A 14312-nucleotide genomic window follows, 5' to 3' on the forward strand; every position below is an offset into this window, starting at 1 on the left:
GAGTTTAATCAGGAGCCGCGGCAGGAACACTTGCAGTAACTTTTGCAGCAGAATGACTGTGATTTAGCTGACTTGCTAGCAGCTCGTTGCTCTGAAGAACTGACAGTAATAAAGAAGAGAGAAATGGTGCAGCTGTGGTCAGCTTTCTGATGGAGCTGCTGCTTTGGCCGAAAGTGTGAAACACCGGAACTACTAGGATGACGGAATATTTTAGTGGTTTTGAAACCACTTTAAAACCAGGTTTTATAGTGCGGTATACCTTGAAACTCGTAAATTTACTATATATTTCTGTAAAAAATTTTGTTTGATTTTTTTTTAAAAATTGGCATTGTATAACTAAACTCTGTTGAACTGAATTTATAAGATGATTGTCAATTTTTTTAAGGGGGATGAGGGTCTGCATTTTGCTAGCACATTTGTATTTGACAACAGTATCACCAGCTATCTTTAAAGTGCTTTTGATTTTAAACTTGATTTTTTTGTTTCTTTTCCAGTAATTCAGTCCCTCATTGCACTGGTGAATGATCCTCAGCCAGAACATCCTCTGAGGGCAGACTTAGCAGAAGAGTACTCAAAGGACCGTAAAAAATTCTTGAAGAATGCTGAAGAATTTACAAAGAAACACGGAGAAAAGAGGCCCCTGGACTAATAAGTGACAAGCACATAGCTGTTTCTTCTTCTCTTCTCCTTTTCTCTGCCCGACAGGTTATCTATCCTATTTGCTGTACCATACCTCTAACCACGTTGCTTGTTCACTCTCTTCCACACTTCCACAACAAATACTGCACCACTCTGCAGGCCTGGAGCTGCCAACATGAGGAGGGGTGTGATAGTGTCATGCATCCGTACCCATCCAGGATTGTCTGTTGATCAGACAGACTCCCTTCTCTCTTCTTTTTCTGTGGAAGATGATATGGTCTTTTTACTTTTAGTCTAAATGTAAAAGTAATTCTTAGGAGAACATGATGCTCAGAATAAGTCAAGATGAAAAAATTCAGAGAAATGTATTCTTTTTCTTCCTGTTAAAAACACTTGATTATAGATCTATAGATTATAGATCTCTTGTATACATTTTTGATGAACTGAACTTTTTATTTTGTTCCAGGAAAACAGTCTTTTTTTTTTTTAAATGAAATAAATGTGACAGAAGAAAGTTTGAGCTCAAACATTGAAAGTGTATTTACTGAAATGACAACTTTCCCATTTTTTAATGTACTGTAAACTTACATCTGTTGGTGTCCCCTATATAGACAGCCATCTGTTGTCAATGCACCTTTGCTACATTACAGGAAACTTTACAAGACAAAGTCTAGTTGGTGATTAATGGGTATTGGTTTTTTCCCTAAAGACTTTTTATTGGTGCGTGGTACATTAGATGGTTTAAATGAAGTACGTCAGTTATTTTAAAGCTGTCATATCTGTGTTTTTTTCCTAATTATTTTTGCTTTTGTCAGAAATCAGTACCGAAGCTATAAAGTTTGTCTTTCCACCTGGATTCAGCAAATACAGCTTAAATGTTTATAAAAGATGCACAGACAGTGGTTTTACATATCATGAACTGCAAAACCTTTCTTGGTTTAGATATTTTAAATTAGGTCATTGGCATAAAATACACATCAGATGTCAGCAGGAACCTAAGTAAGAAACATATGAAGGAAATCAAAGCATAATCATCTAGAAATGTAGTTATTTTTCAACAATTGAAGTGCTATAGACATTATATGGAACACACTAAGAAAGATGTGTAAAAAAGCTCAACAAACCTCATTTCCCAAGAAGTGAGACTTTTTAAGCTGGTGTTCTTCCCAAAAACCAGCTAAAATCTCTCACCATTTAGAAAACATTTGTCTTGCTATATGCAAATCACTATCAGCTGGTTCAATATTAACTGTCTATATAAAAAAAATGGAATTACAAAGTGGTGGTAGAGTTACGTTTTTACAAGTCTCTTTGCTTTTACTGACTGATTCCAGTCAGTAAAAGCAAAGAGACTTGTTCAAAGAGACATATTCATGTGGTTATAGCTGCATTTCTAAACTTCTGAATGTCTGTCAGTTGCAACAGGGCTCACTGAACATCATTTCACCACAAACCAGCCACAGCCAGATTATTTTGAAGAGTCAAAATAATTAACCGGAGTTGTTCAAGAGCCAAGCGGCTCTTGTAGATGGCTTCAGAAAGACCTGGAAATGGCATGTGCCATTTTTCCTATATAAACGAATAATGCACTGATCTGCAATGGCCTTGATGCAGACTCCCTCCACAACCCTCCACTGCTGAAGCTTGTTTAAAGTTTCCCTCAAGGTATTTAATTCCATATGTGTTTTTAATACTTATTGTCTGTTTCATTCCAAATTCTTACCTCAAACTTAATTTGCTGAGTAAATTATATTTTTTAAATGTATATTTAGCAATTTTGTTACTGTAGGCCAGGGGTTAGCAACTTTTTAAATTCAAAGATCCACTTTTGTGATACAAAAAATACTACAAAATGAAAATTGTCTACAGCAACAAAAATAGAAATGTTTGATCACAATTGGTATTGTTATCAAAACATGTCTAATTGGTTTTTAAGAGTCAGAGCACACGTGCCAAAGAGGAGTCACAGGTTGCAGACCCCAGCTATAGACTGACTGTTGATTTGTTCTTCACTGGCAGCTGTTAATTTATTATATACACGGCAACTTTAGCACAGTTAGATCAATGTTTAATTCACTTCACACCTCCTTAGTGGGTTGCAGACACTGAAGGGGAAGAAACAGGTTGATTAAAAATGACCTGATTATGCAGATGGACTAATATTTTCTGCGACTTAAAGGCACAAAATAAGTACGATCTTTCTAACTGGGTTAACCTTTTAATGGTTGGCTAACCACAGAAGATTGAAATTACAAGAAATAGCAACCTCATGAAGGTATACAAGATGTTTGAAGAATATTAAAGCTAATAAAGAAAATTGTCAAGTTGAAATGCTTGGCCACAGTAGAGACAGGTATTTGTAGGGGATGTTTGGCCACTTTGAAACAGAACAGGTCTTACCCACATGAACCTTAGTTTCAAACTGAAAGCAGAATTTAGCAAGAGAAAACGTGCTAAGCCGAAATGTAAAAATATTACTGGGTAATTATGTTACTGGAAGACATTGCCGACAATTCCTAAACTCACAACTAAAATCTTAAAACAACAAATCAAAAAAATACAATTAAAATAAATATCAATTATTTGCCCTTCTGATAAATCCAAATTAAGTCATTAACTAGTGGATCTAACACCATGTAATGCTGATCAAATTTACAACCGGTCCATGCCATAAATGATCTAAGCAGCTCCTTAACAGATAAATCTATGCCAATTTATCTGTGGTATAGATAAATTTCTATATCTATACCATAGATATAGAAATTTAACATTTGTTTATTGAGAATATCAATGCTGCTGAATTGATGTAATGGTTTCAGCATACTTGACTGAAAATATTTAAAATTGTTTAACATTTGAATGCAAGGTTTTAAATAGATGGCAAGTTTACTTTGTAAAGTTCAAAGAACAATCTTCATAGTTAGTTTTGTTGCCATAGCAACAATCTGATTCTGTGAGCTTAATCTTTGAGTTTGAGCTCGCTTTGTTCACAAATACATTTTGGTAAATTACAATTATCACTGATTACTTTTAAACTTGGCCAGTTAAACGAGGCCCCTGTCCCAGATTTCTTTAAGCACTTAAATTGTGCTCAAGGCCTCCATACAACCTCGGACCTGCCCTGCATGACGAGTTAGACCTGCTATACTGCATCTATGCTGGATACAGAGGGACCAACGAGAGATTTCCTTTATGTGGCTTTAGTAACTCTTCCATTTTGTTTCTGTTGAGTTTTTAATAAGTGCCACAGAAACTGTTTTGATTGCTTGAGCTATATGGGACGACTTTTTCCGGGCGACAACTCTGATCTGACTATACCAGATCACTTTGTTTTTCTGGTTTGTCCCGATCTAACCTCTCATCGCCTCTTGCACAATGGATCAAACTTGAATGGATCAAACTCTGTTGAATCCGTAGAATTCAATTTTCTTTATTAGGTCCTCAAAGGGCAATTAATTTGCAACAAGTAAAGATGACAACCAACACATTCACACAAACCTTATCATGAGAATTAATAAAGCAAAGCTAAGAATATCTAACTGAGACAAATGTCAAAAATTTAAATAAATTAATAATACATAGATATGTTCTTTCTGGGTACTCCGGCTTCCTCCCACACTCAAAAAACATGATTGTAAGGTTAGTTGGTCTCTAAATTCTCCATAGGTGTGTGTGTGTGTGTGTGTGTGTGCGCGCGCGTGTGTGTGTGTGTGTGTGTGAGTTCTTGATTGTTTGTCCTGTTTGTCTGTGTTGCTCTGCGATGGACTGGCGACCTGTCCAGAGTATGGCATCATAATCATGCCATACCCTGGATATCTTGTCCTAACATTTTTATACACTGTTTTCAGATAAGCTTTTAAAATATAATATTATAATATAATATAATACAGTTGTATTGATTTCCAATGCTCAATCCACATGACATGTCTTAAGAATTGTTCCCAGACTTCTGAGTATGCTGGCGAAGCGGGCAGCAACATAGTTTGGAAACTCTCAGTAAAGATCCACAATTTCCCATTATTTATTTGTAGAACATCAAGTTTATTTTAAAATTCATGTGGAAATAGGCTAGAAAAAATAAGACCTCACAAGGAAAATGATGCCAACTTATAGAAATGCCAACCGCACACTTAAGTAGCACACTTAAGTGGGCTACTCAAGTGTACAAACAGCAAAGTTTGCAAACAGCAAAGAGGCTGTTTGCAGGGATGTCCATTTATGGGGTTGACTGTTCAACTAAAAGGACAAATATAAAATAGGGTAGGATAAAATAGTCAGTCTACAAAACTGACTTCATGGGCTGCTGAACATATAAAAAAGAAAACATACATTTTGAAGAAGCATTGATCCACCTAACTCTTAAAAATAAAATAGAAAAAAACAGTATGCCTTTTTTGAAGGTCACAAATTTAGAATTTAGAAAGAATGCAAACATTTTTTGTTAATCTATCTGCATTCCAGTCCTGTAGGTGGCGGCAATGGACCTCACAGCTTCCTTACGCCATGAAATAAAAAAGAGGAAGAAGGCTCTGGTTTTAGAAGATGTAAAGCTTCGTGCTGTGTCTCCTGGAAGTGCTACGGCTCATTAATTTCAACCTTACTGGAGTTGCGGCGTTCTTTGAAGACTCATTTGCCGCTGAAAAACATCTGGAACTGTTCTCTATCCTCTGCACTCAAAGCTACGACCAAAGATGAAAAAGTTTTCCTTGGGAGATAAAGTAAGTGTTTCAATAAGATGGCACACATCCCGTCTGTTTGTGTCTGCTGCGTTTAAACCAGTGGTGCCCAAAGTGGGTCCTGGAGGGCCGGCATCCTGCATGTTCTAGTTCTGTCCCTGGTGGTACCAACAACCTTTTCAGCAGGTCAGTGTTCTTCTTAGGCCTCTAATGAGCCATCATTGGATCCAGGTGCGTTAAAACAGAGAGAGAACTAAAGCATGCAGGATGCCGGCCCTCCAGGACCCACTTTGGGCCCCACTGGTTTAAACACAGATTAGCCTTCACTGAATCAGTGCTGGAAACGTTCATTTTAGTTTCGAACCATATTTATTACCTACTGTCTCAATGTAAATATAACATTTACATGGCCAAATCTGATCCCAAAACCCAATTCTATTTTCTCTGAATTTTGACATCTTTCATAGAAAGAAAATGTAATTATTTTTCATAAAATTTGAAGCAGTCCTTAGGCATTAGTGGCAGCAAAATCACGGGTGGCTCTTTGCTCATAATCATAGGCTATTCTGTCTGTCATGAATATGTTTTCTTTTACAGTGGGAATTCCCAGTTTAATATTTTTTTGTATGATTTTGTTTTAGGTTTTTTTTTTTTTTTTACCTAAAATAAAGCAGTTTAGTGTTTTTTTTGTTTTTTTTAGGTCCAGAAACCTAAAAGTTCCAGGTCCAGAAACTTTTAGACTAGTAACTGAAAAGCAGATTATATTTAAATTTCTGACTTAAACTCCTTCCTTTCTTGAACTCGTCACACATCTTTTTTAATGTGATTTCAACATGTTGAAATGGTCCAAAAGACAAAGTATGTCTAAGTCAGACATAGCATTTCTAGGTAACCTGTAGATGTGCATACTATGGCACACACTAGCAGTAGTTCACATAAATAGTGAATAATATTTGGTGATGATGATGACACAGTGGCACAGTTGGTAGCCCTTTTCATTGCAGGATGAAGGTCTTTCTTTGATGTTTGCCTGTTCTCCCTGTGGATGCGTGAGTTCCCTCCCTAACCAATTGGACCAATTAACTGGAAGCCGGTTAATTGGTCTCTCTAAATTCTCCTTGTGTGTGAAAGTGTGTGTGCATGACTGTCCTGTCTGTCTCTGTGTTGCCCTGCAATGGACTGGCGACCTGTTCGTGGCGTACCCTCCTCGGACACCGATGTTTGCTGGGTAAAGGCACCGGCCCCCCCTGCAAGGATAACCATGTTCAGATAATGAATGGATAGGATGGATTTAAAGATGATGCTATAAAATAGTCTCTCAATCAAATGTATTTATCAATCTATTTTCTATATCTGTTTATTGACTGTTGACTTGAAAACTGGTTAAAGATAATATTTATAAAGAGTTGGGTAAAAGTCATCTGACATTTCTTAATAACAATAGGTAAACCAAAGTAGATAATCTGGTTTCTGAGGTGTTCTTGAATGTAACATAAATTTTCATGTGTTGCTCACAGACAGTCACAAGTATAGGTGAAAGTATAATTCTGTTTCAATAGTATTAAAACAATTCACAGAAAAGTAAATTTGCATTTATTTCAAATAGTTCCGTCAAAATAACTATCTGACTTGGCACATAGACAGTAAATCTTCAGCACACGTCTGTCTCCCTCTGCATTCTTTTTAACAGGAATATGTTTGCCAACCTAGGCAAAGATTAAGCTCACATCGGATATGTGTTTTTGATTATTAAATTCACAAGGCATTGTCTTTGCTGCTCCATATAACCAAGTGGCAAAATGGTTGCGGCATAGAGCTGCTTTTTTACTCAATCAGAAAAATTAAACTTAATTGACAAACTAGAATAACCAGATTTAGTTTTTGGTCCGTATGCATCACTGTTATCAGTCCTGGTAATAGCTTAAAAGGAGTACAATAAATGTGTATATGTGGATATGTTGTTATAAAACATAACTGATGAGACTGTCAAATGTTTGAGAAAGACCTTGATGTTATGATGGAGTTAAACTGAAATTTTATGTTTTTAAAATCTCTAAATTCAGTTTTCACCAGCTGCCAGAAATGTGTACCGTAAATATTACAGTGGAAATATTATTTTGGTTTTATTGTAAAACTTTCCCGTTGTATTGTCTTAGAAATATTACAGGTATAAGTATTGAATATTAGTACAGTGGTTCCCAAAGTGTGGGGCACGCCCCCTAGGGGGGGCGCAGTGCCAATGCAGGGGGAAGTGGGTGCGGGAAGCGGTATGGATGAATGAAAAAAAAAAAGTTACACAAAAGTGTTTCACTGTAAAGATGGTTTATAGTTTGTTTTGTTGCAACTTGAAGTGTGAAATAAACTTCAGTGGAGTTTGAAAATAAATTATGTGAATAGGTTTATGTCTGGTTGAACGATGTGTGCCCAGTTGATTTTGTTTTCTTTTTTGGGGGGAATTTTATTGTAATCCATAGGGGGGCCCAGAAAATCTTTGGGAACCACTGTATTAGCATAAGTTAAGTATTTGTATGCATTACGATATGTTTTTGTAAAAAAGGATATTAGAACATATCCTTTGGGTACAAAATTCAAGAGTGTATTTTAGTAATATTGCTGATAAAATTAAATAAGACCTGTTAGTGTGAGGATGCAAATTGCCACCTTGCACATAAGGCCTTAATTCCCACTCTTTAAATTCTTCTTCTTGAATATTAGGTAAATAACTGGGTGGATCCGTCCTTCTCTGATACATCTGCCAAGAGCGAGGACAAACAAATTTGGGGCTTTCAATCTGAAGAGAGGAGATCTAGAAAATGGAAAGAAGACCAAAATGGTTCTCTTTGGATGATGAAATCAAATGAAAGAGGTCCAGATGAACCATGGGTTGACAAGTATTCACCTTGTTCACAGGTAAACTTCAGCACTTGGGGCAATGACAAGTGGGTGCACTGCTTTAATGTGATGAAAACATATTCAGGGTTTCCCCCAGAAAACTTGCTAAGCCCAGTGATCGGGGCGCCGAGGCGGTCCACTGTGTTTGTATTAAAAGATATTAAGTTGACAGGAAATGTAAAAATATTACTGGGTAATTATATGTTATGGTAAAAAATCGCCAGTGGGGGCGTGCCGTGGTGGGGTAGGGGTTAGCGCGACCTGTATTTGGAGGCCTTGAGTCCTCGACACGGCCGTCACGGGTTCGACTCCCGGACCCGACGACATTTGCCGCATGTCTTCCCCCCTCGCCTTCCCCGTTTCCTGTCAGCCTACTGTGATATAAGGGACACTAGAGCCCACAAAAGACCCCCTGGAGGGGTAAAAAAAAAAAAAAAAAATCGCCAGTGAAACGCTATTTAAACCCTCAACTAGTCTTAAAAACATCAAATCAAAAAACACAACTAAAATGAATATCAATTATTTGCACTTCTGTTTAATCCAAATGAAGTCAGCAGCCCCATCAGGCCCCCAGGGATTCAGGGGCCCATAAATGCTAATATTTTAATACAGACCACAGATACATAAATGTAACATTTGTTTATTGAGATGATTAATGCTGCTAAATTTGATTTAATAGTTTCAGCATACATAAATTAAAAGATTTTAAATTATTTATTATTTAAATGTAAGACTTAAAGGATCTGGCAAGTTTACTTTGTAAAAGTTCAAAGAACAATATTTGTAGTTGGATTGTTTTGTTACCATAGCAACAATCTGATGGTCTGAGTTTAATCTTTGAGTTTGAGGCCTCATACAGACTTGGACCGGCCCTGTATGATGAGTTAAATCCTCTGCACTGCGCAGAGATGCGCCACAAACAAGAGGTTTAATTTAATGATGCTAATGTGGCTTGATATGGTTTGATGCTTAATGTAACCCGAAAAATTATACTAAAAACAATAATACAATAATATAAAACCAGCGTGATGCGTGACTACGAGGAGAGCACGAAAGCTCCTCTCCGGGCTGAACCTGCATGATGAGGTTAGCTCTGGTTTGTTAACCACTAACACTCCGACCAACCGGGAACAAAGACATAAACTTTACAGGGAAGACAGCCACACGCTGGGCAGCGTGTTGAGATGTAAACGCCACATAATTTTTCATTCACAAATATAAATCATTCTCACCGCTCGCTCAGCGCTCACGTCTGAAAGTGCGACTAAAAGTTATTCCTGCGGTTCACATAGAGCTACGCAACCAGAGCTAACACGGTGGGGTTTAAACTTATACCTTGATGTGGAGTTTGTCATAGAAAATATAATTCCACCCAGGGGGTTGACGTAAATATCCATACAGGTCAGCCTGTGTCCAGTTTGAGTGAAAGGAGGCGCGCGCAATCCGCACCGAGGTAAACTAGAGATCAAGCAGCAGCAGCAGCGCATGAGGCAACGCACAGAGGCGCCAGCTGTGTGATTGGTCCACTCTCCCAATTTTAAATGTATAAAACGTAAACTTATCTTTTAGGAATAAATTAGTTCCGCCAGTGAAACGCTCAGAGCAACAGAGACGATTTTGGATTATTAATTTTTCTAAAAACAAAGACAAGCAACGCTTGGCTTTGCAGGGGAGCTAGTAAAGCATGGTGGGCTTATAATACACTGGGGGAAACCCTGCCTTAAAACTTATTTCATTGTTGTTGCACAAAGACGACAGTGAAATTGGCAACAAAATGTCATCGAGATAGCTAGATGGATTGAAACTTTATTAATCCCTTTGGTATGTTTCCTTAGGGTACTTGGAATCTACATTTCCCACACAGCACTCTTAGGTATACATCAAATGGTTAAAAAACATTCCTTTAAAGTATATATATATATATATACTGTGTATATATACAGTATATATATATACAGTACAGACCAAAAGTTTGGACACACCTTTCTAATTCAATGGGTTTTCTTTATTTTCATGACTATTTATAAGGCAAGAAATCCCACTTATTAACCTGACAGGGCACACCTATGAAGTGAAAACCATTTCAGGTGACTACCTCTTGAAGCTCATCAAGAAAATGCAGAGTGTGTGCAAAGCAGTAATCACAGCAAAAGGTTGCTACTTTGAAGAAACTAGAATATAAGGGCTATTTTCAGTTGTTTTACACTTTTTGGCTTAGTGCATATTTCCACATGTGTTATTCATAGTTTTGATGCCTTCAGTGTGAATCTACAATGTCAATAGTCATGAAAATAAAGGAAACTCATTGAATTAAAAGGTGTGTCCAAACTTTTGGTCTGTACTGTATATCTTATAGTCCCTCTGTTGTCCCCCAACCCAATGAGGAGTTGAAGAGTTTAATTGCACGAGGGACAAAGGAGTTCTTCAGTCTGTTAGTCCTGCACTTTGGAAGAAGCGGTCTCTCACTGAACCCACTTTTCTGACTTTCCAAATGACAGGAAAGCCAGTCATGTAATGGCTGGTGTTGTCCATATTAGCCAGGAGTTTCTGCAGTGTTCTCTGCCACTGTTGCCAGAGAGTCCAGCCTTGTACCGACCATCCTGATTTGTTTCTCCACCCTGGAAAGGTCTGCCTTAGAGATACTGCCACCACCAGCACACCACAGCATATGACAAGATGTTGGCAACAACAAACTGATAAAACAATCCCAACAACTGATCGTAAAATCTCAGCCTCCTCAGGTAGTACATCCTGGTCTGGGGCTTCTTATTAGAGCTGCTTTGTGTTGCTTGGCCAGTCCAGCTTGTTGTCCAGCCACAGGATGACGGTATGACTGTACCTGCTGGCAAAGAGGAGGATGCACTGGGGGAGAGTAGATGTAATGATGGTGGTGGGTGTAATATAATTATATATTATATATAATATAATATAATAACCTATTGAAAGTTATTCAATTCATTTGCTCTATTTTTACCTCCTCCCTCTGTGCTAGTCCAAGCTTTGTGCTCTGTAATGGTTCTGAAACCATCCCAGACATCACTCAGGCAGTTTTCCCTCAACTTGTGCTCCACCTTCCTCCTGTAGCAGTCTTTTGCCTCCCTCAGACAACATTTCACATCCCTCTGTATTGCCTTTATCTTCTCCTTGTCTTTACTCCTGAAGGTAGCCTTCTTCTGGTTGAGGACAGTTTTGAGTCCTTGTGTCAACCTGGTGTTTTACGTACACCAGGTTGTGGTCTAACTTTCCCAGTGGGGGAAGGGCAACAGCCTTATACGCGTCCTTTACATTAATGTACAGTAAATCAATTATCCTGTTTATCCTGGTGGAGCAGTTGGCAACCTGGTGAAAAGCAGCCAGAGTGGAATCCAGGGTGACATGATTAAAATCTCCAGATATTATGTCGCATCTGAAGTTGCTGTGACACGTTTATTCTTTGACAGACAGCAGCTGGCTCTGCCCTCATAGGGATGGAAACCCAGATGGAGATCACATTACTGAACTTCATTAGTTCTCTCTTGGTAAATAATATAGAAGGAAACTTACTTCCAAGAGATCAATGTCTGGACTGCAGAGACAATACCTTCACAGTAACATGTTATGGATGACATCATCTGTCATTCACAAACACTGCTAATCCACCTCCCTTCCTTTTCCTGCTGCTCTTTAAATCTGTCTGCTCATATAATCAAAACCTGGAAGAGAGACGTTGGAGTCGGGAATATGATCCTGTAGCCATGTGTCCATAAAACACAATTCACTGCATTCCTTATACTCTTCCTGAGTCCTTGTCAAGGCTTGAAGTTCTTCCATCTTGTTAGCTAACGATTTCACGTTGCCCATTACAGTGGATGGTACAGATGGTTTGATCATCCCTCTTCTCTCTCTCCTCTTTGCTCCTGCTCTGCATCCACGATGCCTCCATTTCAACTCCTGTGGGATTTCTGACTTCAGTTGCTGAAGAGGATCCTTGTCCCTTCTGAAATCCACCACCATCTTCCTGTTCTTCTTCACGTTGATGCAGAGGTTATTTTCTCTGTGCCACTGCATCAGGTGTTCCGCCTCGTATACGTTTTTGGACTCATTGCTGTTCATGATGTGTCCCATTACTGCTGTGTCATCGGCAAACTTCACTATATGACAGCTGGGGTGTTTTGCTGAGCAGTCATATATCAGCAGAGTGAAGAGGAGGGGGCTCAGCATGCAGCCCTGCGCTGAGCCAGTGCTAAGGGTGATGGAGGAGGAGATGTTGTTGTGGAGGTCTGTAGGTATCCAGTTCCCCTGTGTTGGACTTGGTCCAAGAGAGGAGAGCTTCTGCACCAGGGTTTGGGGGATGATGGTGTTGAAGGTAAAAGAGAAATTCAGGAAGAGTAGACGGATGTAAAAAATTTAGCTTTCCAGGTAGGTGAGGACTGTGTGGAGCAACGATGAAATGGCATCAGCAATTTAGCGATTCTTCCTGTAGGCATACTGATGGGGGTCCACAGAGACGTTGATGAAATCCTTGATGTGGGCCATGACTAGCCTATTGAAGCACCTCATGACTACCGATAGAAATGCTTTTGGTTGGTGTGTGACTTTGGCCCTCAGAATGCCTGCAGTCAGTTCTGTCCTCATGTCCCAGAGTGCTGATGCCTTACCTGTCCTGAACGCTTCATAACTAACTTTCAGCAGAGCTCTCACCTCAGCATTCAGCCAGGGTTTCTGGTTCGGGTAATGGTTTACCGTCTTGGTAGTGGTGACATCATCAGCATACTTAGAGATGAAGCCCAGGACAGAGGAAGTGTATTCTGTTCTCCACTGAAAACAACTCTGGAGCACACAGGCTGCATCCCTGGGCCACACAGTAACTGTCTTCTTAGTTGGCCTAATCCGTCACATCAGCGGATGATATGTTGGCACCAGCAGGATGGTGCCAGTTGCCTGCTGCTTGAGAGACCCCATCTAGGCCTCTCTGATGTGGTCGGAGAGGCCAAGATGAGGGCGAGGAAGATCTTTGTATGCACCATGATGTTAGTGAGCACACAGTCCAGAGTGTTGTCTCCCCATGTGGGGAAAGGAGACATGTTGGTAAAAACTGAGCAGAATGTCAGTCAGTTTCACATTAATAAAGTTTCCCGCAACCACATAAAACCCTTCTGAGTCTTTTATCTGCAGTGAGCTAATAGTGTCAAACATCTCCTTTGATGCTTCGTTAGCGTGAGCACCCTGCGGGATGTAAACAATGGTGACAAACACTGCAGGAAGCTCCACTGATAGTACGGTCGACATTTCACTGTCATAATTTCTCAGAGCTCGGAATAACTGAAGACCATTGATTTGGCATGTTAAACAACAACATGCCAAAGACAAACAATAAAAAACAGATGTTCTTTTCTCTTAAGCAAAGAACAGCAAAAAAAACCCTGTGTTTTCACAGAGTTCTTCATCTCTGTGAAAACACTTAGCCAGCCTCAGATGTAACAAATCCACTTTGTTATCCAGTGAGTGGACATCAGCCAGAAAGAGAGTTGTTATCGGTGGCTTCCTAGCTTTCTACTGGGCCGATGGGCCTGCCCATCGGCCCAGTAGAAATACTGCCAAAAATCTAAAATTAAAAGAAAGTAATTATTAGAAAACTAAAAGGGATATTTCTATCCTTTATTGCATTGCTGAACTATTAACATGTATAGTGTATTTATGAGATTATATTCAGTATGCTTCTGGAATAATTCAGCACAAACATCATAAATGAGAAATTAAATGTCTCTCATATAACATAGCTTTGTCTTTGTACAGGGTGAACTTGCTGTCCACAAAAAGAAGACTGAGGAAGTTGAGAAATGGATGAGAACCCACACAAAAGCAACCAAGGTAACTAAAATGATATGTAATATTAGGGATAACAAGATAGTGAATATATGTTTATCAGCTGCAGCACAGACACAGAGCCATGCACTGGGTAGTGTGTGAGAGATGTAAACGCAAACGCCACAGGTAATTCTTTGTAATTCAAAGATATCTCATTCTCATGAAAGGCTCAACACACACCTCTGAAAGCGCAACTGCAGGTTGTATTTGCGGTTGTGTCATATTTGTTATATCAGGCTCTGATGCATTCGACAATTT

The 14312-nt window shown here is 39.0% G+C and overlaps 2 protein-coding genes across 8 annotated transcripts in view; both read left to right on the forward strand.

The window, feature by feature from the left end:
• The window catches only part of ube2l3b (ubiquitin-conjugating enzyme E2L 3b), a 26322-nt gene extending 25154 nt beyond the window's left edge, over positions 1-1168 (forward strand). Inside the window, exon 4 of the mRNA XM_032577537.1 lies at positions 495-1168. Coding sequence (XP_032433428.1) covers positions 495-649 — 155 coding nt within the window. The 3' untranslated portion in view covers positions 650-1168. The remainder of the gene's footprint in view (positions 1-494) is intronic.
• Positions 1169-1668: 500 nt separating this feature from the next.
• rad17 (RAD17 checkpoint clamp loader component) overlaps positions 1669-14312 on the forward strand; it is a 46472-nt gene continuing 33828 nt past the window's right edge. For 3 of the 7 annotated variants that reach the window (XR_004341093.1, XR_004341094.1, XM_032577527.1), the window contains exons 1-4: positions 1669-2304; positions 5101-5357; positions 8031-8225; positions 13983-14057. Coding sequence is in view for 5 of the 7 variants with exons in the window: in XM_032577527.1 (XP_032433418.1) it covers positions 5331-5357; positions 8031-8225; positions 13983-14057 (297 nt within the window). In the remaining 2 variants the exon portion in view is untranslated. The remainder of the gene's footprint in view (positions 2305-5100; positions 5358-8030; positions 8226-13982; positions 14058-14312) is intronic. The other 4 variants (XM_032577523.1, XM_032577525.1, XM_032577524.1 and 1 more) reach the window with 3 other exon arrangements.

This window comes from Xiphophorus hellerii, chromosome 12 (assembly GCF_003331165.1).
Source record: "Xiphophorus hellerii strain 12219 chromosome 12, Xiphophorus_hellerii-4.1, whole genome shotgun sequence".
NCBI lineage: Eukaryota > Metazoa > Chordata > Actinopteri > Cyprinodontiformes > Poeciliidae > Xiphophorus > Xiphophorus hellerii.